The sequence below is a fragment of the Microdochium trichocladiopsis genome, assembly GCF_020744255.1.
Source record: "Microdochium trichocladiopsis strain MPI-CAGE-CH-0230 chromosome Unknown B0I36scaffold_7, whole genome shotgun sequence".
NCBI lineage: Eukaryota > Fungi > Ascomycota > Sordariomycetes > Xylariales > Microdochiaceae > Microdochium > Microdochium trichocladiopsis.
Window position 1 is genome coordinate 1,872,541 of NW_025763550.1, and position 24,989 is coordinate 1,897,529.

A 24,989-nucleotide genomic window follows, 5' to 3' on the forward strand; every position below is an offset into this window, starting at 1 on the left:
TGGCATGTGAATTCAGACCCTTCCTCCTCCCTGTTGTATGATGTTTGCACTCATCGCTGCTCTATCTGATATCGTCAACTTGTCATCGGTGTTTGTGCCAGCCTTTTCCTTGCTCTCGAAGGAGTGACGACGACAACGACGATGACACATACACACCACCACTACCACCACCACCACGACTGCACGACACGAGATCATGCAGAAGAGATGAGCATGCTGATGGGCAGGTGAGAACACCAAAATATACCACGCCCTTTTCACGCCTCCCTCCCTCCCTCCCGCTTCCCGGTGCAGCCGACGAGCTACGGGATCACACATGCTTCACACCACTTCACATCGCTTCGCCTCGCCTCGCACCAGGTCACGTCACGACAGAAGCCAGGCACCAGCATGACGGTCTCCTTCACGCCTGGGGGAAAATATTAGGATCACGAGCAAGTCTGGGCTTGAAAAGGGGAAAACGACATCACCATCACCACCACCACCTCTACCACCCCAAGAAGAAGCCACAGGCCGGAGCGACACAGTGAAACCCCCCGGCGGGAAAGATGATGAGATACTGACAAGGCCCCCAAATCTACCTGCTCTGCCTGCTGTGCCTGGGGCGTCTTAGCAACGCACTTGGACCCTGCTCAAGTGGCTCTAGTTTCAAGAGATGACGGAGTAACTACCCTGCTGAAACAGGAGAGGAGCAGCCAGCAGACAGAGACAGAGAGAGAGAGCAAGCTGTCACCAACCCCGTGGTGAAAAGCCTCCGAATTCCCACATGGACAGACACACACCTCTAGACCACCTGGCATGTGCTCCGCATTGCAGAGAAAAGTTTTCTCTTTGTCCCCCGGGGAGTTTCCCCCCTTCTGCATGGACGCGGTCTGGTTCCTCTTCAAAAGGCTCCAAGAAAGAGAGAAAAAGAAAAAGGCTCCTTTGTTGGCAAGGCGACGTTGACCGCCGCCGCTGCCGCCTCCTCATCCAGGCAAACATTCCGGTCGGGCGGTGGGAGAGCCCAATGAAAGGAAATTTTTGTCATAAGCGGCCACCAAAGTCTCTTCAAAATCTCTGTCCCGTCTTTTCCGTGCGGGCCGGGGGGAAAGACGGCATCCTTGCCGCGTTTGGGGAGGATTATACTGGAACAGCAAAGCTTTTGCATGTCGGAGTCGGTCAAGACGCGTAAAGTGGTTTTCTGACGAGACCGCGGAACTCCCAATCAATACGTGCCTGTTTCGCGACAATGACAAAAAGAAGTTCTCGCAATCCACAATGGCACGCGGGATATGGGGGTTGGGGAGGGGGGTGTTGGCGCAGGGAGGAGGAGAATGCACACGCCTGGGCTTCCAAGTAGCCAGCGGGCGCCGCTTTTTGTCGTGTGGTTTTTGTCGTGGTCGGGTACGACCGAGCATTTTATGGATGATATTTTTTTTTCTTCCTCCGCTCTGGCTTGATCTCCGCACGCAACGGCAGGTCAACGGCCCGCAATATGTGCTCGCAACAGGGGGCCCTGAATAGAGTTGCAGCATCATTATGCAAGCACTATTGCAGGACGGGTCTGGAACACACGATGCTTGGTCGCACGGAGAGAAGCTCGCCGAGGAAGTTGGCACTGTTGTACATAGTGTGCGGCGCCAAAGCACGTGGCCGGCAGGCGCGAGTGGACAGAGTGGACATCACAGTACGGGCAATAATGGAGCCGCGCTCCTCGTCGCTGGGACGCTAGAAGGCCCTGGAGGGCGGGTTGGGCCGGGCTGTGACGTAAATGCCTCCGTCGTCATGCAAGGTCGAGGCTGGGAGGCACTCACCCCTCGCCGTTGCCAGGGTTGAGCAGACTTTTCTTTGCAGTTCAGGGTCCATCTGGGGTTGCTCAGATCCACAGAGCACCAGGGCTCACTGGTTGCTTCTTTGGCTTCTTCCCGGGCCCGATCCTTTGCGTGGCCCGACGTGTGCCGAAGAGGGGCACTAATGGAGGCATCATGGGGGCTTGCCGGGACGAGTCTGACCGCGTTCGCGGCGCGGCGTGGAGCATGAGCCGTGTCGGTTTTGTTGAAGGAAAAATTCTCGCGGCGAAGCGGGCCATCGAGGGTCCTCCATCACATGCTCCGAAGCTCCGCTGCCGTGCGGCAAAAGCCACAGCCTGGGAATGTCTGCCTGCAATAGTCGGTGAGGCGGTGGGATGACAGCATTGAGCCGGGTGGACTGCGGCGACGTCAATAATGGCACCATGCCGTCATGCTTGTGAAGCACGAGAGCATATATGTGAAAGTTGCACAAAGATACGTACTTACGCTAATTGATTAACCAAGGTCCGCGAGCTCCGGGGCCCGCTCCGGGGCGGAGCCGTCGGCGGGCCGGCACCGGCGTGGGGCGACGGAAGGACTCGCTCCTGTTGACGTTACCCAGCATCATCAATCATCATGGGGCAGTGAGTGAGCTTGGGCGGCCGCCTGTGTCCCTGCCTGGACGCCCACGACGACGGGCTTGCTACGTCAATTGAGCAAACATGAGTGCAAACACGAACGTGTTGGCGGAGGACTACGTACGCTGTGCTTGTGTGCTCCGGGGCCTACGGCTCAGCTGGATGATGGCCTGTCACCAGCTAGCGTCGTCTGGTTACGAGGTTGCTGACACGCAACGCTCTGGTCATGGAGGCTGGTGTGCCGGCATCCCTGCTAGTGGACGCGAGTAGCGCGCGAGACTGACGAGACGGGCGAGGCCCTCGGCGACGTGTGGCGCGGGGAGTGGCAGGCGAGGCAAGGCAGGATCCTGGGCGATGCAGCAGTCGAAGAATAGTGCGGTGCAGGTTGGTGATGGAGCGTGTTTGGCAGCGCCAGGCACGAGCACGCGCCACGGATCTAGGAAACCGCGTGCCTGCCGCCCCTGCCAGGCGCGCAGCCATCCACGGCCACACCACCAAGCCTCAAACGCGGCCCTCCCTCCAGCGTGTCTGCAAGTCATTGTGAGGTCAACAAAACGCCAACAGCCAACAACCAACACGCTAACCCCATCCCGCATCCGCATCCAGCCGTCCATGTCATCTTGGACCTCGGCCGTGGCCCTCCTCGACCTCGACTCGACCGCCACCGCGCGCCCTCCCCAGCCTCGCCGGCCAGCAAGCACCCCGGTCTGTCACACTTCTCCATCGCCACGCTCCCATGCAGCGCCCTCATTGGCACACGCCTACCACCCAGCTTGATTCGGCTACTGCAAGTCATGTCGTAATCAGGCCTGCTCTCGACGCTTATTGCCTACTGCTGCCCATCAGCTCGACAAGGACCCTAGTCCTCGCATGGCGGCGGGAGGCTGGGGCACACCAGTCTTGTCGCGCCCTACCGAGAAAACCATAGGTAGTTAGTGTTCTTGACCCGCATGCAGAACCACACGGCGCGACTGCTTGAGGTGTGCCTCGTCTCCATTTCCTCCCTTGTGTTGTTGGGTCGACTGGAAGACCAAGCTAGAGCCTCCGCTTGTCCTGAGCCATGCCGACAATTCGCGGGCTCTCAATGATCCCGAAAGTCGCACCATGCAATAAAAGCACGATGCGACTGTGCGTCGTTCACCGGGGAACTGGCCTGGTCTGCCGTGGTAATATCGGTGTCAGGTTTCGGGCAAGGGGCTCCCCCATAGTTATTCACTGCTTTCCGGCCCCTGGTTCTTCAACAAACTTTGAGCCAGACAGATGCGCACCGCCGAAAAAAAGTGAAACTCGGTGCCGTTGGAGGTAGCAGAACCCGATGAGCAGGTGAGCTAGTCCTCTTTCAGCAGATGCCTCGCCGTTCCGTGTCTAAGCATGCACTGATGACACTACAACGTGCCTCTTTCGCAGAGTGAGCGGCAAACGCGTACGACTCCATGACTCTGCGCAGACCCCAGAGGATGGACCCGCCGCGCCGCCCACCGATTGTCAAAGCGCACCGGGATTCAGCAGGAGAGGGCCCAGTTGTGTGTTGCCTGGCCGAAGACACAGAACTTGCACTGTAACTTACGATTTGTAGCAGAGCTGTCCTCTTGCGCCGTCAAGGACGAATCGGGTCCGCGGCGATGCCTGCTTGGTCTCACCCGCCTTTGTTCATTGCAATGAGGTCCGTGGAGTCAGACTCGAGGCCCTGGAAGCCTGTCAAATTCTCGACGATCTGCGCGGAAACTTTGCGGTGTAAGCTGAATGCAATCATGACCCATAACCTGGCAGCCAAAAGGAGAACATGACGACAAGGGCACAAGCACGGGTTTGGGGGCAGAATAGGCAGGAGGGCAGGGGTTTCCAATATTATATGCAGCCGGCCCCGAGCATCCATCCACATAGCCGCCTCCAGTAACGGGCTCGTCCGTTTCACACACAGAACCGTGCTCTACAGGAATGGCTATGATGAGCGGTGCCGGAGAAAGGTGTCAGCGGCAAGCCCAACTTGATATGCGAGTCAAACACCGAAAGCAGCCGGTTTCGCCGAGTGATGGGACCAGCTGCCAAGGAGGTGATGGCGACAAGTTACCAACCATGAATTCTTCGACCACGAAAATGCTGGTGTAAAGAGTGCAGTGCTCGAGATTCAAGGCATCATACTCTGACGATCCGGGAACAGTCGCTCCTGGTTCGTCCACGATTGGCTGCAAAGCGACGGTAGCCGGGTTCGTAAGTCTCATGTAAGCGACCACTCGCGCCCATGGAAGCGCGACTCAATGACTGGTTGGCTGAAGCGTATGACTGAGGAAGTGAAAGTCCTATTCCGTAATGCACTGAATGGCCACCAGTCGCCTCCTCCTGTGCTTACGTCAGTCAGGTACAGACGGGCCTGCTCGGGTTTGTCGCATTCTCGTTCTCGAAATGGGACAGGGGTCCTTTTGCGGAGGCCCGGGTAGGTGAAGAAGGGCAGGGAAGTGTACCCGCCGCTGCTGCTGGCCGCGCCGAGTAAAGCTTTGATTGTCTCTGGAATTGAAGCTGTCAGTGCCTGCATGCTGTTCATGAGGAGGGAGGAGGGCTGATTGGCGAGGCAGAACTCCTTTCAGCGCACTGGAGACTGTCTGTTTGGCGTAAATGCTTCTGGGTGTTGGAAGTTTACCAAGACCGAAGCCGAAGCTGAGGGGAGCGGAGCGCGCCTCCACGACACAACCCCGTTCCTTGGTGGAGAGATCCTGGGACGGTCCAACACAGCTGCAGCTCGCTTCTTGTCGATTGGGACTTGGAACTCACTGCAACTTTCTACGTAGAGAGCGCATGCTCAGACCGGCAGCCTCATGTCATCCGCGGACTTGTACCTTTCCGAGAAGGAGTCAGTCCCCCCCTTGGACATCAGCAGAGCTTGTCCTTGCTGGTCTGACGGGTAGCAGCCAGGTTGAAGAGACCACTGACCGTGGACCTACTGTGAATAATATTGCCAATGTGCTCTTGTTTTTTTCTTCTTGTTTTTTTGGCCTTCCTGGTCACCGCTCTCTGGTTTCTGGTTCCTGGTTCCTGACATGATACATGAACTAGCAGCCTGCAACTATGAAACAGCACCACGGGCAGGACAGCACAGAAAATGAGATGGCCAGCAACATCATCAACCTGTTTTGTCTCTGCCATTCATTTTCTGAAGATGAACCTGCCTGCACCAATACTGTCCGTCGCCGGGTCGTTGGAGCACTGTATACGTATGACGTGAGAGGTTAGCATGCGTGCAGGCAGGCTAGGCCACTTGATACCGCCAATTTTGCTGCGTCAGATTGATTCAGGACAATTTCTCGGGTTGCTTGCTAGACCAGCCGGAAGTAGTAGGCTACCGAAACCCAACCCAACCAGGTGAATACTCAGGGCAAGCTTCCAGCCAAAAATATAAAACAACAACAACAACAACAACAACAACAGCCACCCGTTAGCAGAAGAAATAGACCCGTTCCATCATCCCCGTGCCCTGCTGCAAGACATTTATATACACACACACAACGCGCGAAACACCATGCGATTCCTCTGCACGCGGCCGGTGGGGGGATTATTACGGAGTACTGACCCGCGAGACCCGGCCGCCACGCGCCCGCCGCCCGGGTATCATCTACTAGTATGCAACACCACCACGAGACATACACAAAGAGACTGACGCAGCCCACTGTTGATCTGGCACTGGGCGGCGGCGCCTCGACAAAAGTCAAACATTTGCAAAAACAGCTCAAAAGTCTGCCCCCCAAAGACCAGGCCTGTAGTTCCGGTGTTCCGCCACAACGCCCGCTCCCCCTGTGTGGCGGCGTACCCAACCACCAGTCGCCAGGCACACATCGGCAAGGTCAGACAGACACAGCCAGAGCGCCAGACATGCAGATTGCTTCTTTTTCTTCTTCTTCTCCTTCTTCTTCTTCTTCTTCTTTCCACACGCATGGCATGCGTGGAATCTTCCGTCTTGCTGCTTGTCTCGGTTTCTTCCCCCAGCCGCCACAGCATGTTGCGCGCGCAACTTTTGTCTTAATCAAAGAAAAGCCATCGTCCACGGCAACGGCCGTCTGAAATGCACACTCTCGGTATTGATCGAGCGCTAATGATGCGAGGTGGAGAGACAGACATGACGCCAAGTGCGCGCAGATCGGCGAGGCCACTCGCGTGTACTTAATTGTAGACAGTGCGTGGTCCTGCTCAGGCCAGGTCCCAACATGGGCGCTTACGCCGCACCTGTGTGATTTCCCAGTTGTAATTAGCATGCGACAAAGTGCGCATGTACAGTCGCCTCGCACCGTATACAGACTGCGCGACCCTGCGAACATGTTGCGTGTCCTGGGTCATAAGAAATGTTTGCATCTCAGACATGCTCACGCAGACAGATGCATCGCGGGCAACGAGGTAGTCTTCTTTCTTTTGTCCGCGCGGCTTGCAGCAAGATGAGATGAACAGCCAGAGTGGCGGGTCGAGAGGGCCCCCCTTTTTCTGGACACATTTGCAGGCAATGCTATTCGTGCATCGAAGGGATCTCGTCACTCGTAACCCTGAGGCTGGGATCTAGACAATAGTAGAGGTTGGCCTGAACTTGTCGAGACAGACAGAGGGCCGCACTTCAGAGCGCTATTTGACAAAGGGGAGACCAATCAATATACGAGCAATTAGATGGCCAAGGGGCGGCTGGCGTGGACTGGGCCCGAGCTCTGTCCTCACCGCATGATCGTCGTCTCAGCACGCCTGGCTGAGGTGTTAGCCGGTACTATTCATGCTCAAGAGCCTGCGAGCCGTGCAGTCGAGGTTGGCCACGGTCACATGAGAGTGCCAACCGCATTGACAGAAATTAAGTGGTGCGCAAGAGAGAGCACTCCAGCCTCCGCCCAAGATGTTGAAATCGGCGATGAGCCACTTGCACCTGTGACGCTGAAGCCAGTAGGTTGTGACCAGCGCGGGAGCTAAGGCAGGGCTAGCTTAGGTGAAGGCAGGCAGGCTCGCAAGGAAGACCTCAGGATGCTCGAAATGAGATGATAGAGCTCCACCCAGCAGTGCACACGCGCGCTCTGACCGTCTGGGACGCGTGCGGCGCGTCGTCGAAGTTATTTTCGGTCCAATCTCGTGTAAATTGAATTCCCATGCGTAGAGCCTCACTCCCGAGATCCAGGTCGGCCAACAAGGGGGGGTCGCCGACGAGGCATGCCTAGATCGCCCTGATCCGCCATGATCGCACGTCCAATCTGCATTGCGGTGGTGTATTGGAGCTTGACAGGGACCGTGGCAGTCTTGATGCGACTCTTGCTCGGCGACCAGGAGGTGCGTGCTGGCAAAACAAGATCTCAACGCGTCCGCCCTCCGCATGTCAGTGAAATATTCGCGAAGGCTGGGGGTCTGGGCAGTCACTTTCCTGCTTGTGACAGGAAACAACGCGTGCCATTCCATGCCACCTTCCCTCCCTCAGGAGCTCGTCTGTGGGGACTTTTTGTTCCTGCACCAACCAAGCCTCCTGGAGATCCGTGGCGGCCGAGCAGCAATGGCGCCAACCTTGGAACTCCCTCCCACCCATGTAAGATGCACCATGCCTAATCCAGGTCGAGCAAGAAGGGTCCCGCAGTCCATCAGAGTGACCCTGCTCCGCGTGCGTCTCGCATGCGTCGATCCGGGAGGACGGCGATAGAAATCGAGTTAGGAAGCCAACCACAGATTCAGATTCAGAGGAACCCATAGCATCAGTCTCTGGTTCTGATGCAGGTACTGGTTTCTATGCTCCAGTTGGTGCCCAACTTGCATACATGCCATCATTGCAGGTCCGTGGCTCTCTTGACAACTTGTTGGTGGCATGCGGCTTTTCTGCTTTCCATAGAATAGTCGCTGCAGTTAGCTTTACTTCAAGGAACCCTGGGACGGACATGTGATCCTGCTTTGCAAGCAAGGGTTGCCAACACACCAGATTGTAACAATATATCTGAGCTCTGTATCGGACTTTCTGTGGTGCGGTGAAGCTGTGCGGATGACAGGCCACGGCAATCACGCAACTTTGACACCAGGTGCGGGCTTGCGAAGCCGGGCGCGGCGCTTTGGCCGTGCCGGAACCGAAACCGCTGTACGCGGAGGCATCAAAACCTGTTGCAAGCGACGCCGCCGTCGTATGAGCGCTACCTCCACTCAGGTCAGGGGCCAAGATCCGGCAGCTGTGGCTCCGGAAGGCCGTCGAAGGAGGCCCGGCCGATGAAAGCGCATCGCGCAGAGCCTGCACGACGCATGGGGGATTCGAGATCGCGATAATTGATCTGCATCGACATCATCTCTCCCCGCGGAATGGCAAGCAGGGTAATTTATGGGCCCGGTGTGGATCTGCTCGTGGGGCTGTCAGCCAGGGGCAGCAAGGAACCAGCCTCTCTGAGCACGCGATTGGCCGGCTTAGCATCGTGGTTCATGGACGATGCCCTGCCTGCAACAAAAAGTCGAGGCTCGGAAGCAATAGCTTCCCAACTCCACCTGGGCACTCTAGTGCTGTTCAACACGTCATCGTGGGCAGTCGTCGCTCGCTCGCTCGTTCGTTCGACGGTTTTGCAGACCAACTTCCCCGCACTTCCAGTCAGCCGGTGCTCGGAACCAAGTCTTCACAGGCCCCGTCAATGAGGTCCGTGATGGCCAACGTTGACCCGTATCAGGCAGGGGTCAGCTATTGCCCCTTCTGCCACGTATGAAAGCCGAGGACAAAACGGGCTTCACATTGTCGCATGCCTGCAGCGAGTCCACTCGAGCTCTCGCTCCAGCACGCCGTTAACAATGTGTGCTGACACAAATGAATGGGAGTCGCAGCCGCCTGACGGGTTGAGCCAATCCGCACAAGTGTTCGAGATCAACAGACAATGTCTGCGTCTGTTGTTCCCAATGGACGACGTCGGGTGTTTGACCGAGCTCCACGGCTCCACGATCGAAGCTAGTCCACCGCAGATCTTGTGCCTTGCGCAAACCGGTCGTCACTTTCGCACATCTCGACTTATCAGAAGTGATTGAACATGATTTGCAGGGTGCGCGCGAAATACAGGACCGCACGATCACTGTTCAGGTCATTCTCTGCCGCAGGCGACGGTGATGTGTGTGGGGAAGATGCAGGATACATGGGATTGTGCAACAAAAACCGGGAAGTCAAGGCTTTGCCCATGGTTGAGATGGAGATTTGGATCTCGCTAGCTCAGATCTCGCTACGGTCGCTGACTGGACGAATCTAGCTGTTACACAAATCGCGATCTTGATACGCAGCGCGCAGCTGTTGTACCCTCTCTGTGCTCCGCTCGCGTCGAGGCGATGCGCCGGCCAATCGTTGGGTTGACGGCACCGGTGCGGCATGGCTCCGTAGAGAAACGTCAAAATGCCATGGCGTTCACGCAGCATCGCGTGGATGTCGTGATCAAGCGTGTTTTCCTGATTGGGGCCTGTTTTTGCAGCACGCCAACGTCGCAGCTTGCAGGGATCTTCCTCAATTCATTCAGTCCATGGGTGGCACTATCACTTCAGCTGGCAAACCTTCGGCACTTTGTGGTTGCCAGATTGCCACGTAGCTATCGTGCATATCGGGGCCCGAAGATTGGTGGCGCTTTGCGAACCGGCATCGGGGATGTCTCTGGCCACAAGGCCTTTTGCCCACGTCAGTCGCTCTTCAAAGTGCTGAGTGAATCGAGTTATGTGCTTGTATGACTTGAGGCAGGTGGTTGCACGATATACAATAGCAGACCTCGCATCTAGAAATGGCCATGGAGCGTCGCAGGACGTTATGCTTGGTGACTGTTGTCGATGCATGATTGGACGGATGCTTGCATGTGAGGCCAGAAAATGCGAGCTGATCAGCGGCCACCGGTCGCCTTTTGATACGCTAGGGGACCAGGGGTTCAACTCCAGTGCACTCCATTGTCCTCTATGGGTAAGCGCAAGTCTTTGGGCGTGCCGCCTCTAGCCACCAACAACGTGAAGAAACTCAGTAGCAGGAACTCTGTCAGTAGTTCATCGTATGGCATGGCGCTCATGGACCCTGCGAGACCCCAGATTGATGGACCTCCGGCCCAGGTCAAGGGCTATGGGTTTCGCTCCGCCCGGAAGGGATTTGAGCTTGTGGGACGTTGATGCTGATTTTGGATGCAGCCAACAAGAAAACCCTTGTGGATTGTCGAGGACCAACGACCAGGAAAATCGAGATAAGGCAGACAGGGGAAGTTCCGGAGATGGCATCCAAATGTGGGCGAGAATGCTGATTTAGCTGTTGGCTCTTTGCTTTTGTATAGTGCTTTTTCTTGGCTGTGGACGATGATTCAGTGACAAGACTTGTGCCAGTACCGACTCAAGCACTGCTGGCGAATATACAGAGGGCATGGGCTGAATGACTGCATGGTCTGCGTCACAAGATGCACACAAATCTAGATATGGTTGAATACGTGAGTATCAACCAGCACGAGCTGCTGTGTGTTAGGGACACGACAGATGAAGCGCTCCATCTGGCAGACTGGTACTTGTGTGTCCTGACTTGACGATTATGCTCCACAATGATCTTGTTCCATGTCTGGGGGACAAGGTCCTATCATTCATGGAGTGGCCACGCGAGACCCGGCCAGTTGTGGTGTGAGGGGAACTGCAGCATGGCGAGACTGTTGGTCGCACGCTGAGGCCAATGAGCCGGTTCTTGTGTAGCGGGCTGGCGCAGATGGGCCGTCCGTACCGGAGATGGCCGTGACGGTTTTGACGACGGCGCGCGGCCATTCAGCCCAGCATGTCCTTACCCCGCGACCGAGGCACCACCATGAGAGTGGGCGGCGTCGTTGGTGAGATAGTGGCACTGGAAAGTTGCGGCGGAGGCAGGCCAGTGCAGACCGGGCAGGTCTGTCGGAAGGGCTGCTGAAGGCGGTCCGCTGAGGATGACGATGATTACACGCTTGGCACCATTGATTGATTGGATCTGGCGAGACGTGTCGGGTCGCGTTGCAGAAGGCTGATTGGGTACGGATTCGATGACGGGAGGCCCTGGGCACGACATCCACGCGACAGAGCTAGGCCACTTAGCCCGACTCGGCCTGTTAATCTCCTGACCTGGGTTTGAGGCAACGCTATCGTAGCTCCTCCGCCGCCGCCTCCGCCCCCTGGCCGTGTGGTGTGGGCATGCCCCAACCTGCCGCCGAACGGCGCTTCTGGGCCTATGTCTTGCTGGATTTGGTACCGTAATACGCCATGGTGGCACGGAGTCCTGTGGCCCTCAACCCACCATCCTGGTGGAGGCCAAATGGGCAGGGACTTTGTCGACAGGCTACATTTTCGAGGTTGCTAGGCTCTGACTTGGTGCCAACGTCGTGAACGCTGGGATGTTGTCCAAGCTGGAGATTGGCCATTGCGCGGAGGTTCAGAAATGCAGATTGTCTTTGGCGCTGCTTGAGTCTATGGGGCGAATAATAAGAGAGAAAAAAAATGATGCATTGACAGAATCTTGTTTGCTCGAGATTGGATATGGATCAACTTAGATGGGATGGACATGCGCAGGCTGGCAACCTTGGGAAGAAGGAACTACCGATTGTCACTGCCCAAAACGGGACGCCTGGCTGCACGAGAGACAGCTGTGCCTACTTAAGGTACGCTACATGAAGCACGAGACAACCTTGGAAGCCAAGACGTTCAAGATGTCGCCGAATTGAAGCAATCGAACCTTTCAGTAACGTCCTGAAGTCTCCCAATTGGGCGCTGCCGGCATGCGGTATGGTGCGCCGGCCCAATGCCGGTCGGTTCGGACCAACCTTGGATGCTTGGCTCTCATGCCTGGAGAGTGCGACTTAGTGTGCGGACTTGACGATACGGTGTGCCCCATAAGATCTACGAGCCGTGCACGTCTGTTAGGATCAACGTCGTCAGGCTAGGCCAGGCCAGGCAGGGAACGGCTCGGACTCTGGCCTCCAGCACTGCCATCGAGCAGGCTTTCCTCTGATGGGCCTCTTCGGCTGACGGAATGCACCACCGTCGCCAAGTAGATCCTATCTTACCTGCGAAGGGCGCCTCCTGCCTAAACCCGTCGTAAGCTCGCTTCGGCACCCGGCTTGAAGGATTGGGAGAGAGACATGGCTCGGTGCAAACGAGGCTGCTTCTTGACCAGCTGGGGCAGCGCCGGGCTCCCGAAGTCTGAGGACATCGTTTGCCTTTTCGTTGTCTCGCATCCGGAGCTGCTAGTCCCGGTTTGCACGTGCGTCAGGTAACCTCTGGCCTGAAAAAAACCGTGTCAAGTGAGGGGCACGAACTGGAGCTTCCGCGAGTAATTCTCTGGCAGGCGTCCCAGGCTCTGGCTGGATACCGTACCCCGTCTTTCCGTCACCGAGACCTCACGAAAAAGCGCGGCTGGGTAGCGGTGCGTAGTAGGCACGCACGCAGGTAACATGCAGAATCTAAACCATGCGCGTTGTGGGCGTACACTGTCTTGGTTCGACTGTACTGTGCCCCAGTGCGGGCTGTCAGGAGGGTCCAAGCCGGTGCACAGTCTCCGTCCAGGCCACGCCCGCTTTGATGACATTTGTAGCATCGGGGTTTCACGAACCAAGACTGTGTGTCCCGGTCTCACGGGAGTTAGGAGAGGGGCCACTTGCAAGGAGGGAGAAGGAACATAAAAAAAAATATGTTTGGAGCATGCAGAACCACTTTACGCGCTCTTCTGACGCATCGTGCCTTGACTATTTCGAGATGAGGCGCGTGCCATCCATGGCCCACGGGGGACCTGCCTCGGCGATCTGTCATGTCGCCATTCTGTTGGGGCCCGGCGGTCGCCCTTGAGCCACCTGAGCCCCTTGGCCAAAGGGGTAAAAAACAAACAAGAAGCAGGACAAGAGCCAAACGGGGTAAATAAATAGAACTGGGGAGGTCACGTTTGTTGTTTAGCAGCCGCGGGTGCAAGCAGCGCAAGGAGGGCCGCCCGATCGGGCCATGTTGTCTGTGTCTAGATGTCGCGCTTGCTGCGTCGCTGATTGCTGCTGGCGAGTTGGGACGCTACGAGGAGGACGAGCATTGATCGAGGACGAGCACCGAACAAGGGCCGTGCCTGGACAGTGCCAAAACGGCAATCTCCACGGCATTGAGTGGGTGGTGTCTCAACCCACACTCATACTTGCACCCGCCACGGCGCAAGGCAAGCGGGCCAAGTCCCTGAAACTGCGTCACGGCATCGTTTGGCTCGCGACAGTATGTGGGAGTGATGGTGGAATCGTTTGTCTCTGGGTGTGAAGCCCGCGCCTCTGGGAGCTGCAGGGCGGCGGCCGACTGGCATTGCCTCTTCTAGAAGGCAGGCAGGGTCGAGATGCTGAACAGCAGTAGTACTTTGCACTTGTCTTGCATGTATTTCCGACGCCCAACTAGGCCGCCTCTGGCTCAGGGTTGCAGAGTCCACGCAGGTGTCGCTGCGAGCGAAATTGAAACGATCCACCAAACACACTGTGACCAGGACTGTGCTTCTATGGTGTTTTTTTTAATGATGGTGGCTGCCCCAGCAGATGCAGATCTCATGCACGTCAGGAGACAAAAAGCCTGGCACGGTGCAGGCTGGCGGGCATAGATTTGGAGAATAAGCATCGCTGGCGTGCCGGACATGCGAGCTAGCAGGAGGTATGAGACCACCAAAGAGGAGCAGCAGCAGCCGACATGACGATACTGGTCTCTTTGGAGAGAAGAGGAGGAGGCAGGAGCAGGAGCAGGAGGAGGTTGACTGATGATGGACTGAGCACCCACCCGGGGCTGGCTGGCTGGCTGGCTGAGGGCGGGCGTGGCACTGTGTACAAGCTCGCCTATATGTGTGCTTAGCAGGTGCAGGCGGAACCCCTGCAGGCACGACGAGGGCCGGCGCGGGCGCGCGCACTCGAGGGCGGGCTGTGACAGGCTGCCCACAGGAGGGCCAGTCCTTGCATTGTGCCGCGCTAGCACACAAGCCCCCGGCCGGCCAGCCATTCGCCCATAGCCAGCCCTGCTCCTGCGCGGGCGGGCCCTGCCCTGGCCCTGCCCCGGCCCATTGTTCCTGTTTTCGGGCCTGCACGACAAGCAAGGTGGCTGCCGGTGTGTCCAGCTGTGCTGCTCCTTGGCGGGCTGGCTGCAGGCTGATGGAGGATGATGGATGATGGGGGATCCTGCTGGGCTGCCCGTGCCCACTGCCTCGTGCTGCGGGCGGGTGCTGCTGGGTAATGCTGGGCTGGGGACTGCCCTGCTGCTACCGCTGCAGCACCAGCTGCTGCTGCTGCGACCTGTCTTGGAGCTGCAGCAGGCAATCTCTTCCAATCCTTTTTCTACCTGCGCATCCTCCTCCTACTCCCGTTCTGTGGCTCCTCCCCTCTCCTCTCCGTCTCACTCCATCCTCCCCATCCGCTCCAGTCGTTCCCTTCCTCCCTCGACATTTCCCCTTGCCGTCGTCTCCTGGTCCTCGTCCCAAGGAGCACAACGGAGTCCCAAGAGGAAATCCATTCGTCCCCGGGCCATCTCGACAAACCACCGCCGCCCCCGCGACAGAGAGAGTAGAGCGAAGTCTGCGAAGAGCGAGAGAAGCCAGTCGAGTACAATTACATCCACACGTCCGTGTCGGTGTGCAGTTGTCCCCTCTGCTTCTTCCAGACTAAACCACCATCCGCCTCTTTATTTTTTTTTTCTCCTTGCTCGATTCTTCCGGTTTCGCCAAGTCGTGTTTTACTCCGCGCTGCGGCCTCTTGGGTAATTTGCTGCTGGAATTCCTTGGTAAGCCCCATCCACCCCCTTGGAACCATCAATCGATTCCTGCCCTGCCCCCTTTCAACCACAATCATCATCACCACCACCTGCGACCCGCGCCTGCCCGCAATTCGGCAAAGCTCCGTGCGCCTCTGCATTCCGCAGCGTCCCTGCCGTCACGAAAATCTGCCTGCCTCGACAGCCCCCCGGCTTTCACGCACCCCTTTGACGAGTGCCTCGTCGTTGTTCAGGAATCTGACTCGGCCTATCGCAATCCAGTGTGGACCTCCCTCTGTACACTGGTCTTGGGCTCTGCTTCAGGGTCTACTGCCGGTGCCAGGACACGACGCCTACATGCAACAGGTCATCTAGACGCCTCGAGTCCGATTAGGAGCGTGCACGTGTCGAGGTATGTGCTTGGGCTTGGTCTTGGGCATGGCTCGCGTCATGCACTCGCCCTCGTGATGGATGCTGCATCAAAACACCTACAAGCATGATCATTGTTTCTGACCGACTGCGTGTGCGCAATTTCTACAGTCTTCCGCCGACGGTCTTCACTCGTATGCCATCGGTCTAGTCCTCGACACTCACGTCCTCGCCCTCACAGACTTCGAGAGGTGCATCGCCTTGTGGGACTCGTTAACTCGCTGTTCCCGCTCAGCTTTCTCGGCAGGATCGCCATAATTTCCTGTCGACTAATCGTGGCGGTAAGGGCACAACTCCACCCGCACTTCCCAATTTGGCTCGTCCAGCTGTCGAGCGACGTCACGTCAGGTTCACCTCGGGCTCAAGGGGTGGTACCACTATCCTTCTATCTTTTGCTGCGTGCCAATCGCTGGTGATCGATGAACCTCGCCCTCCATTCACTGCGTCCTATAGATGCAGTGGGCAGGGGCCGGGCTAGGGCTCTTGTCAAATACACCCCCTTGAGGGCAGACAAACTCCTGGGGACCTGTGATGTGTCTCGGATTGATCCGCTCGGCTCCAAGCAGCCGACTTTGGCCCGCCAATGACATCCAAGCTTTGTTTCTTTGAATGCTAATTCTTAGCTGGTTGCACTACAGAGCCACTCCATCGACGTCCCCTTTTAACGGTGCTGCATCCCAGCCCGTGCATCCCGGTCCCTCCGCAACCCCCCAGTTCTGGAGACCACGGCAATCATCCGGCCACTGTCATTCATTCGCCTTTTTATCCTTCACCACATTCATTAATACACTAATAACAAAACACACCGATTGCGGCTTTTCACTCCTTCGCCAACCCGGCACCAACAAGCTTAATATCACCAGTCACTCTCTCAACCTATCGACCTCACCAAAAAGATTCCTGGAGAACCTGATCGTCCCTCTTTTTCAAGATCACCACTCGGTCACAACGACCCCTACAACGCCTCCCTCACTCCTCGCCCAGATACCAGTACAATCAACATGGCCTATCCCAAGTCAGCCGATTGCGGCTTCTTCGTCGAAGGCGACGAGCCCCGCTACGCCCGCATCACTCCCAAGGACGCCGCGAAGATGCTTGCCCGCAACAGACAGGAGATGATCGCAAACGAGCTGTCTCGCCTAGCTCACGACGAGTACATTGAAGACATCATGCAGCACATGGCTGTGATGGAGAACGAGACGCTCCCCGACGCCAACCTCATTGACATGCAGCGCGAGATCCAGTGGTTCATGCGCCCATACCTCATCGACTTCCTCATTGAGGCCCACGCCGCGTTCGCTCTCCTGCCTGAAACTCTCTTCCTGACTGTGAACCTCCTGGACAGGTACTGCTCAAAGCGTGTTGTGTATAAGCAGCACTACCAGCTTGTGGGCTGTGCCGCCCTCCTCATCGCCGCCAAGTACGGCGACAAGAAGGACCGTGTTCCTCAGATCAACGAGCTCAACAACATGTGCTGTGGCCTGTACGATTCTGGCATGTTTACGCAGATGGAGATGCACGTTCTCAACACGCTCGAGTGGTCGATTGGCCACCCAACTGTCGACTTCTTCTCTCAGCTCATTGTGGTTGAGCGTGCTGACGACCGTGAAGTTGAGAACATGGCTGCCTACCTCTCCGAGATCGCTTTGTACCACCGCGACTTTGTCTCGACCAAGCCCTCGGCCATGGCTCGTGCCTCCCTCACGCTCGCCCGTGCCATCCTGGGACGCCCGGCCATTAGCGAAGGCGAGTGGGATCAGGCCGACAACGAGACGGTCCAGCTGCTCTCGAAACACGTCCATCAACCATCGATGACATTGTCTCGCAAGTACGCCGCTCCCAACCTCTCGAGAGCCTCGACCCTACTCGCCGACTTTCTGGCACATCAGGCCGAGCTCCAGCGGCGCCAACTCAGTCCTCCCTCGCCGCCGTCCGAGTCGATGCTCCACCCCCAGCACGCCAACATCTACAGCACGCCCCAGAAGGGTCACAACAACGCCACCATGAATGTCACAGACGGGTACATCACTCCTCCCATCACTCCCGATGGCGCATGGCCTGTGGTTACGGATCCTATGAACAAATACGTTCCTCCGCGATGCCCCGTTACCCCGACCCAACACTCTCAACAACATATGACTGTCTACCCTCCGCAGCAGCAGCAGGCGCACCACTACACAGCCTATGTACATGAAGATTACAGCGGTCACATGATGTCTCAATGACAGTAATACTCAGCTTGGCCATCTGGCTGATCTAACGATGTGCTCGCAGCGCCGAGACATGATCGCCATCTCCACGCCACAAACCCACCACGTTGATTACAAAAGAGTGTGTATCTTTGGAAGAAGAAAAAAGATTGCTGCATACATTTGAAGGGACAGATCATCTCCATGGCATTAGCGACTTGTGTTTTATTTTATTTTTTGCCCCTTTTCCACTTTCTTCTTTGAGGTCATACCCAATTGAGCGCGTACAACAAGCTGCCCTTCTCATTTCTTTTGCAAACCAAAACTCAATGACACAAATGGCCACCAAAAAAAGCTCGTTTCAGTTACTTTGCACCCGTTTTGGGGGAAGACTCCGGACCTGGAGAGATTGCACAACATCAGACAGCCACCGCTTAGAGACCCGCGCGGCGGGCAGTACCGGACATGAAGGGGTTGTTGGAGATGCCGGGGTTGGTGACCGTTGAGGCTTCAGATCCTCTTCATGTACTCCCAGACTTGGGCTAGGGGAGGCTGACCTCAACACTAGACGCCAAGCATACCGTGGGCAATGTTGGCTCACACCATCATATCATACGTGGAGGCTACGTTCAGAGGAGGAAAGCCTCGATGCTCTTGGTGGGCTTTGACAAGATATGGGACAAATACCAAAGCAATTTACCAAGCATGTCAACGCACCGTTGAAGGCGGTCTCAGGTGGGAGTAATTAAATTACGCTTCGCAACTGCCGTAGTTTGGGCCGAGGTGGGCGTAATGTGTACATCCTGTTGGCGTGGGTGGGTTTACCTGTCACCGGCCTCGCCAATGCCCCTCTCGAGGATATGTACATAAGCATCAGATAAGAACCAGGCAAGACCTTGTTCAAGACCGCCTTAGTTTGCTCATCGCCATCTGTGTTGTCTTTGCAATGCCGCCTTTAGGTTAAACGCAATTCTCTTTCGTAGATACGGTGGCGTGGACATGCTACGGCGTGAGAGCACACAATCGCCAACGAGAGTATTGATTACCACGGCCTTCCTTGTCTGGGTATCGGAAGATCTCCACACACGAGCGTATTTGGGTGTACCACACACCCAAAGCTATCTGGCGCCAGCCACGGCTCGCTCTCCTTGGACGTCCACGCGGCAGTTTTGGCTGGTCGGTGCCAGTTTTCGTGCTAGCTGTGCGTTTGACGGGTCTAGGCCTGGAAGCACTGTCTTCGGCCTTGTCATAGTGATGCTTCGCGTTAATAGCTGCGACCATCGTATTCTCAACTCGGGTCGGGTCCATCGGGACATGGTAAGCAAGGGCTAGAAGACATGTCGCGGCATCCTTCTGCACGGTAGAGACCAGCGGACGCCAAATCGAGCGAAATAAACTTTGATTTGCTAAATGCGTATCTATCAGACAGCCCGAGTCTGCTCGGCCGCATCGAATGTAATGTTGCCAGTCCAAAAAGCCACAAAGGATGCGAATCCCAAAAAAGAAGGCTGAGCACTTGGCTACCCAGCGTTTCAGCCTATGCACCTATGAAAAGTTGGAGCTCCGCCCTCCGTGTCAGAATGAGACAGCTCAAACCATGGAGCACATGCGTCACGAGATGCAGACCACTGAATTACATGAAACTCTACACTGGTATCAAGCGGAATGTTGTCGGCAGCTTTGCAACGCCACCATACGGGATAACACCAGGTGGAAGCGTGAAGTCTGGTGTTTCGCCCGGCTGTGGCGCTACAGTTCCCCCGTCGACAGGATTTGTCGTGCTTGATGCTATGGTAGTGCTCTCGAGACCTTGGCTAGTCCCGCTAGGCACGGTGCTTTCACTCTGACCGGAGTCAGAGGTCGAAGTTGTTGTGGAGGTGAGCTGGGGGATAGAAGTGGTGATGGTTGTGGGTAGAGGCCCTGGTGAGCTTGGGCTTACAGTTGTTGGCGACGCGAGAGTACTCGGACTCTGTTGACCGGGCGCCACGCTACCACCTTGATCTGGCGAAGTTGAGGAAATGTCAGAAGTTGAACCACTTGGGCTTCCATCTGGGCCAGGAGGCGATGGAAGCGGCGATGTTACTCCAGCACTCGATTGGACCAACGAGGTTGCTGGTACAGAGCTCACAGTGCTCAGATTGGGTTGATCAGAAGTCCCAGCACTGCTGCCAGACAGAACGATAGTCGAGCTCTGAGACTGTGCTGGCAGCGATGTCTGACTGAGTCCGATGCTCGTCGACGAGATAAGATTCCCAGCAGAAGAGTCGCTCGGAGTAACATGCGCTGACTGGGTGCCTGGCACACTGGGGCCCGTCGTGATGCTAAGGCCGGTAGTACCATCCTTTGACTCTGTGATACTGCCTGACAATGCGGGCCCTGGAGAGGAAGCGCTCGGCCCCAATGGATTTGAGGCGGCAGCACTAGTTGTTGAACCTTGTTCTGGGGCAACACTACCCCCGCCGGAAGGGTCTGTCGGTTGGCTGCTGGAAGTGGTGGTGGCGCTGCCTGGAGCTTGTGGGCTCGTCACTGGAGTAGCTTGGGAGCTCTCACCCGCGGTGTTTGGCCCCGTCACGTGGGGGAATACACTCGATGAGCCAGAGAGATCAGTAGAGTCAACACTTCCTGGTGTAATCAAGCACGAAGGGCCTGTGGCTGCCGGCCCACAGATACTTGCATCTGAAACCGAAGGTTGAGAACTGGTTGCAAGGTCGGATTGTCCTGGGGTACCGCTACTCTCATCGCCAGGAGATGCAGGAACAGTCGGCATTATTGTTGACACCAGAGCGCTCAGACTGCCCGTTAAGCTTGATGTACCGCTGGCCTCTGGAGCATTGCTCGTGTAGACGCCCGAAGACGAAATCTGTGTCGGGCTCGTCGAGGCGTTCCCTACTGTACTTGAGGACGATGTCTGACTAGGGGCTGGAGGCGTGCTTTGCTCGGAACCAGATGAGATGCTTAGAGAATTGTCCGGAGAGGCCGGGTTTGACAACGAAGGACTCGGAAGTGTCTGATCTGTAGGCGTCGATGTGGTCGCATCACCTTGACCTGGTGCGACTCCGCCGCCACCTGCGGGAGGGCTGGTGATCGACATGGTTTGCAGGCCCGCACTCGAAGTGACCACAGAGACATTGTTACTTGATGGATTTGTCGTGGTTTGTGCGGCTCCAGGCTGAGAGCTAGAGGAGGAGTGAGTGCCTCCTTGGTCACTTGGGGTTACAGGTGTTGGCACAGACGGCCCTGGCCCTAGGCTTGAGCTGATATTGTCTGTTACCACAGGTTCAGTTGTCACGCTTCCGTCATCATTGGGCAAATCGCCAGGCGGTCTCATTGTGGTGATTCCTCGCTCGGTGATAACCTGGTTGTTATTTCCAGGCGCCGGATAGATGATGAATGGAGTCGTAATGCATGTAATCGCAACCCCTCCAATATCCAATTCGCCGATCTCAGGGGGGGTCAATGTAGGCTTGAGAGGCTCTGGCCCAACGCTCGCCCAGCCATGAGGTTCGCCATTTGGACTGTAGCAGCTGAGTGCCCAGTCGCCTCCGCAGGCCTGGGTTTTATCGTCCACGCAGGGTATGTTGCACTGCGAGTCGTCCAGTGATTGCGTACCATTGAGGAAGTTTCCGCAATGGCAAGAATCCCCACTGGAAGTGGCAGCCATTAGGAAGCCACGCGAGACACAGTGTTGCACGCAGGTAGGGTTCGTCAAGGTCAACAGGTCATCGTCGGCTAGTTCAAGGGCCGGCTGGTGAGGTTGGTTTGCCCAACAACCGCAGTAGTGCCAATCTGACGCAGTCGCTGGACGGGTTGGCGCAGGCACTGGCAGCTCTGACTCCGGACCAAGGGTTGACACCAGAAATGAGCTTGATGAAACAGCAACGGTGGAGGTAGCTGTGACATCGGTCGTAAATTGCCCGGGAGAGTTTGAACATTGTGAAGGCACTGGTGTAGGGAGTGGTGCGCAGAACCAGCCATCTTGGCAATGAGCACATGGCCAGCCATGACCGCAAGGTGCTGGTTGAGCGGGAGTCTGCTGTGGTGGACAGAACCATCCATCGAGACATTCGTTGCATGTATAGCCTGATCCAGGGCATGGGCCTGCCCCTGTTGGAAGATTGCTGCTGGGTGGAATCGTGGGGCAAGGCGCCTGAACGTACACGGTGGTTGTGCTGACCAGCTCATTACTATGCAATTGTCAGAACAGTTACTCTTGCAGAATGCAGTGACTGGTACACACCTAGGTCCGCAGCTTGTGACAACGGGACAAGAAGATATCGTCACCGTCAAAGATTCTAGAGTCACTTCAATATTAGCACACTCAGCGCACACGAGGCGTGAGAATTACTTGCCTGAATTGACTGAGCTAGGTGCAGCTGATACGCGAGTTGAATCATTGATTCCTGGCGAAGCAGGGCTGCTGTTGGAAAACAATGCGGTCGAGTCTCCTGGCAGTTGTGAGGACAGAGAATTACCGTTGGTGGAAGCCGCCTCTGACGTGTTTGGTGATGAACTTGAAGACGTCAATAGCCCCGTGGAAGAAATAGAAAGTCCTGTAAAGTCGGGTATAGTCACAGACGACATAGTGACAGGGACCAAAGCGGAAGTGGCACCAGAGGATGCTGGCGTAGTGTCAGAAGCACGGGAAGAGGAAGAAATACCAACGCCAGCACTGCTTGTTGACGGGGAAATTTGTGAAGCTGGCATGGCAGTATTCGACGGCGCCGGTGACGTTTGTGTCGCAATAGACAAGGCTGAATCCATATGCCCGCAGAAGCCAGCAACAGTCTGCAGCACACCGTCCACCGCGGTCACAAGACCACAAACGTTGTTCTCAATCAGATCTCCAATAAGGTCCATCGGGCCGTCCGCGATCGCAACAATATCACCGAGGCTATTTTTGACTCCGGAAACCACCTCATCCAAGACAGGTGCAGGAAGGATGTCAGCAACATTCCCCGTCACATTTTTCACGATTCCCCCGATGACCGAGTCAAGGGAATTAACAAGGTTGCCGGCAGCGTTCAAGGCGTCGGGCACGGCGAGCTGGTCGGAGGAGACTTGATTAGCCAAGGCGGCAACATCCGTAGCTACGGCTTGAACCTCCGACACTAGCCCGAGGGCTTGTGAGGTGACAGCCTGGACAATACTGTTGGCTGCAAACGGTACGAGATTTCCAAGAATGCCAGCTAGTTGGTTGCCGAGTCCAAGGATGGCATCGGCTGTTGGCAATGCCGCTGGCGCTGAGATCGGAAGTGAAGGCACGGCATTGCTTAGAATAGGAACACCTGCAGACGGAACAGGAAGACCACCGGACGGGAGAGAAAAACCACCGGACGGGAGAGGAAGACCACCAGAAGGGAGAGGTAGTCCGCTAGACGGGAGAGGTAGTCCAGCTGTGGGCAATGGGAGACCCCCTGAGGGAAGCCCTGATACTGGCAGCGGTAGACCGGCCGATGGCAGAGGAAGTCCTGCTGTTGGTAAATCGAGCCCTGTTGAAGGTAGAAGTGTTGGAAGCGCGGCTGTTGGCAAAGCTCCGGCAAGGTCATTTGTGATCTTTGCCTCAAGAGAGCTTGCTGCACCAGGTACAAGGGAGGCAATTGCAGTCGGGATGATGTTTGTGAGCATGCCGAGGCCAAGTCCTCGTTCTTGCAGGCCCCGCTGAGGTCTTTTCACATCTTGAGCAGCTGCGCCTGGTCCTGGAAGGCCCTTGTGTGTTATATCGTGAGCTTCAAGGGCCCTGCCTGAGTAGAGTGCGAGCACCGTGGCCGTCAGGAGAGTGCAGACCAGTAGAACCATATGGAACCACGGTCGGCTGGCAACTTGACGCCGAAGTCGACTGAGAATCATGGTTGATGCCGGGGACCGAGTCAGTTGAGACCGTGACAAGAGTCCAATCGTAGAATGATGAAGGTCCCGAAAGCAGAGCAGTGGAATATGATGAAGGGAACCAAAAGTGAGGCCCAAAAACCGTGGAAGGTCACCAAAAGACTCTTAGCGTTGAGTTGAGCAGGACAGATGCAGGATGAGAGCGATGAGTAGAAGCAGGCAAACAAGTTATGATCATGGGATCTGAGATGTCCCGCCTCGTGAAGACAAGAGGTATGAACTCGGGTCGTACCTTCCTCGACTATATCACAGGCACATCAATGAGTAGCACTGTGAAAGGCAGTCGCCGAATAAGAGGAAATAGCAATGAACGTCAGGGTCATATGAATCCAAGATCCCATTTCTTGAGCAAGTGCATGCACGATCTTGCCCCTCGAGGAAGTCAAGAAGTTTAGCCCCTGCGCGAGCAACGCCAAAGGGGGCGCGGTGCCGCCAGCAACATGGTGAGAAGCTTGGAAAATGAGCGCTCAAAGAAGCGGCGTCTCTTCGAGAATATGTGCCGTGGCTTGGTGCACCTGATGACGAGCGCTCAGTCCATGGTGCCATGCCCCGGGTATAACCAAGCGTGCCGTCTGCGGTCTGAGCCTGATGATGATGTAGCGGAAAGGCGAGATCGTGGTTGGAGGGGCTCTCATTTTGCTCTGGACAGCGAATGCTGGACACTACTCATGAAAGACCACCCGAGAGGTAACGGAAGGCTGGTGGAGGACATGAGGCTATCGCCAACAATCCAGAATGAGCAATTCAAGTGGGGGCCTGGAGGTGCCAAGACAACCTGGTCGCAGGGGGGTCGTGCACGGACCACGTGGGAACCCTCCTTGTCCAGCACACAAAGTTGAGCATCAAAAATTGCAGGTCGGCAGTGCGCGCGCGGGCAGTGCCCCTCTGCGGACGGAGCGAAATTTCGCAGCACCAGCCAAAACCTGCCGGGACACCTTCGCATCAACCCACACCACTTGACACTCCCGAGTGTGACGCCCAACGACGACGACTCTTGCGACAGTCAATTCTCGCCCTCGTCGACAATAAACCCCCCAACAACAAATAACCAACATGGCTGACCGTGGTGGTGCTGCTCCCGCTGGCGGAGCCCGTGGTGGTTTCGGATCTCGTGGTGACCGTGGCGGTCCCCGCGGCCGTGGTCGTGGCCGTGGCCGTCGTGGCGGCAACAAGGACAGCGAGAAGGAGTGGCAGCCTGTCACCAAGCTCGGCCGTCTCGTGAAGGCTGGCAAGATCAAGTCCATGGAGGAGATCTACCTCCACTCCCTGCCCATCAAGGAGTACCAGATCGTCGACTTCTTCCTTCCCAAGCTCAAGGATGAGGTTATGAAGGTACGATGAGCCGACGCCGAGAAGAGGAGCCAGTCTTTCGGGGGACGGCGTTGCGAGGCCATTGAGCC

The 24,989-nt window shown here is 56.5% G+C and overlaps 5 protein-coding genes across 5 annotated transcripts; 1 reads left to right on the plus strand and 4 right to left on the minus strand.

Annotated features, from left to right (window-relative positions):
* Positions 1 to 747: 747 nt before the first annotated feature.
* Positions 748 to 1,559, minus strand: B0I36DRAFT_143023 (uncharacterized protein). The gene has a single exon (XM_046148401.1). The coding sequence runs from the start codon at positions 1,515 to 1,517 to the stop codon at positions 966 to 968; it is 552 nt and encodes a 183-aa protein (XP_046010556.1). The 5' UTR covers positions 1,518 to 1,559; the 3' UTR covers positions 748 to 965.
* Positions 1,560 to 4,080: 2,521 nt separating this feature from the next.
* B0I36DRAFT_351246 (uncharacterized protein) lies at positions 4,081 to 4,949 on the minus strand (the record flags this gene model as incomplete). The annotated part of the gene is made up of 3 exons (XM_046156993.1): positions 4,081 to 4,349; positions 4,479 to 4,593; positions 4,758 to 4,949. The coding sequence occupies 3 exons, from the start codon at positions 4,947 to 4,949 to the stop codon at positions 4,081 to 4,083; spliced, it is 576 nt and encodes a 191-aa protein (XP_046010557.1).
* A 1,287-nt stretch (positions 4,950 to 6,236) lies between these two features.
* On the minus strand, positions 6,237 to 6,913 carry B0I36DRAFT_327835 (uncharacterized protein). Its single transcript, XM_046154520.1, has one exon. The coding sequence runs from the start codon at positions 6,712 to 6,714 to the stop codon at positions 6,244 to 6,246; it is 471 nt and encodes a 156-aa protein (XP_046010558.1). The 5' UTR covers positions 6,715 to 6,913; the 3' UTR covers positions 6,237 to 6,243.
* Positions 6,914 to 7,259: 346 nt separating this feature from the next.
* On the minus strand, positions 7,260 to 7,895 carry B0I36DRAFT_327836 (uncharacterized protein). The gene has a single exon (XM_046154521.1). It carries the CDS (start codon positions 7,817 to 7,819, stop codon positions 7,355 to 7,357), a length of 465 nt encoding a protein of 154 aa, XP_046010559.1. The 5' UTR covers positions 7,820 to 7,895; the 3' UTR covers positions 7,260 to 7,354.
* An 8,620-nt stretch (positions 7,896 to 16,515) lies between these two features.
* On the plus strand, positions 16,516 to 17,739 carry B0I36DRAFT_385712 (cyclin-like protein; the record flags this gene model as incomplete). The annotated part of the gene is made up of 1 exon (XM_046161078.1): positions 16,516 to 17,739. The coding sequence occupies one exon, from the start codon at positions 16,516 to 16,518 to the stop codon at positions 17,737 to 17,739; it is 1,224 nt and encodes a 407-aa protein (XP_046010560.1).
* Positions 17,740 to 24,989: the final 7,250 nt, after the last annotated feature.

Coding starts and splice junctions, on each gene's coding strand:
- B0I36DRAFT_327835 (XM_046154520.1), bottom strand. CDS start 6,714: ATGTTCGCAGGGTCGCGCAGTCTGTATACGGTGCGAGGCGACTGTACA.
- B0I36DRAFT_143023 (XM_046148401.1), bottom strand. CDS start 1,517: ATGATGCTGCAACTCTATTCAGGGCCCCCTGTTGCGAGCACATATTGC.
- B0I36DRAFT_327836 (XM_046154521.1), bottom strand. CDS start 7,819: ATGGAATGGCACGCGTTGTTTCCTGTCACAAGCAGGAAAGTGACTGCC.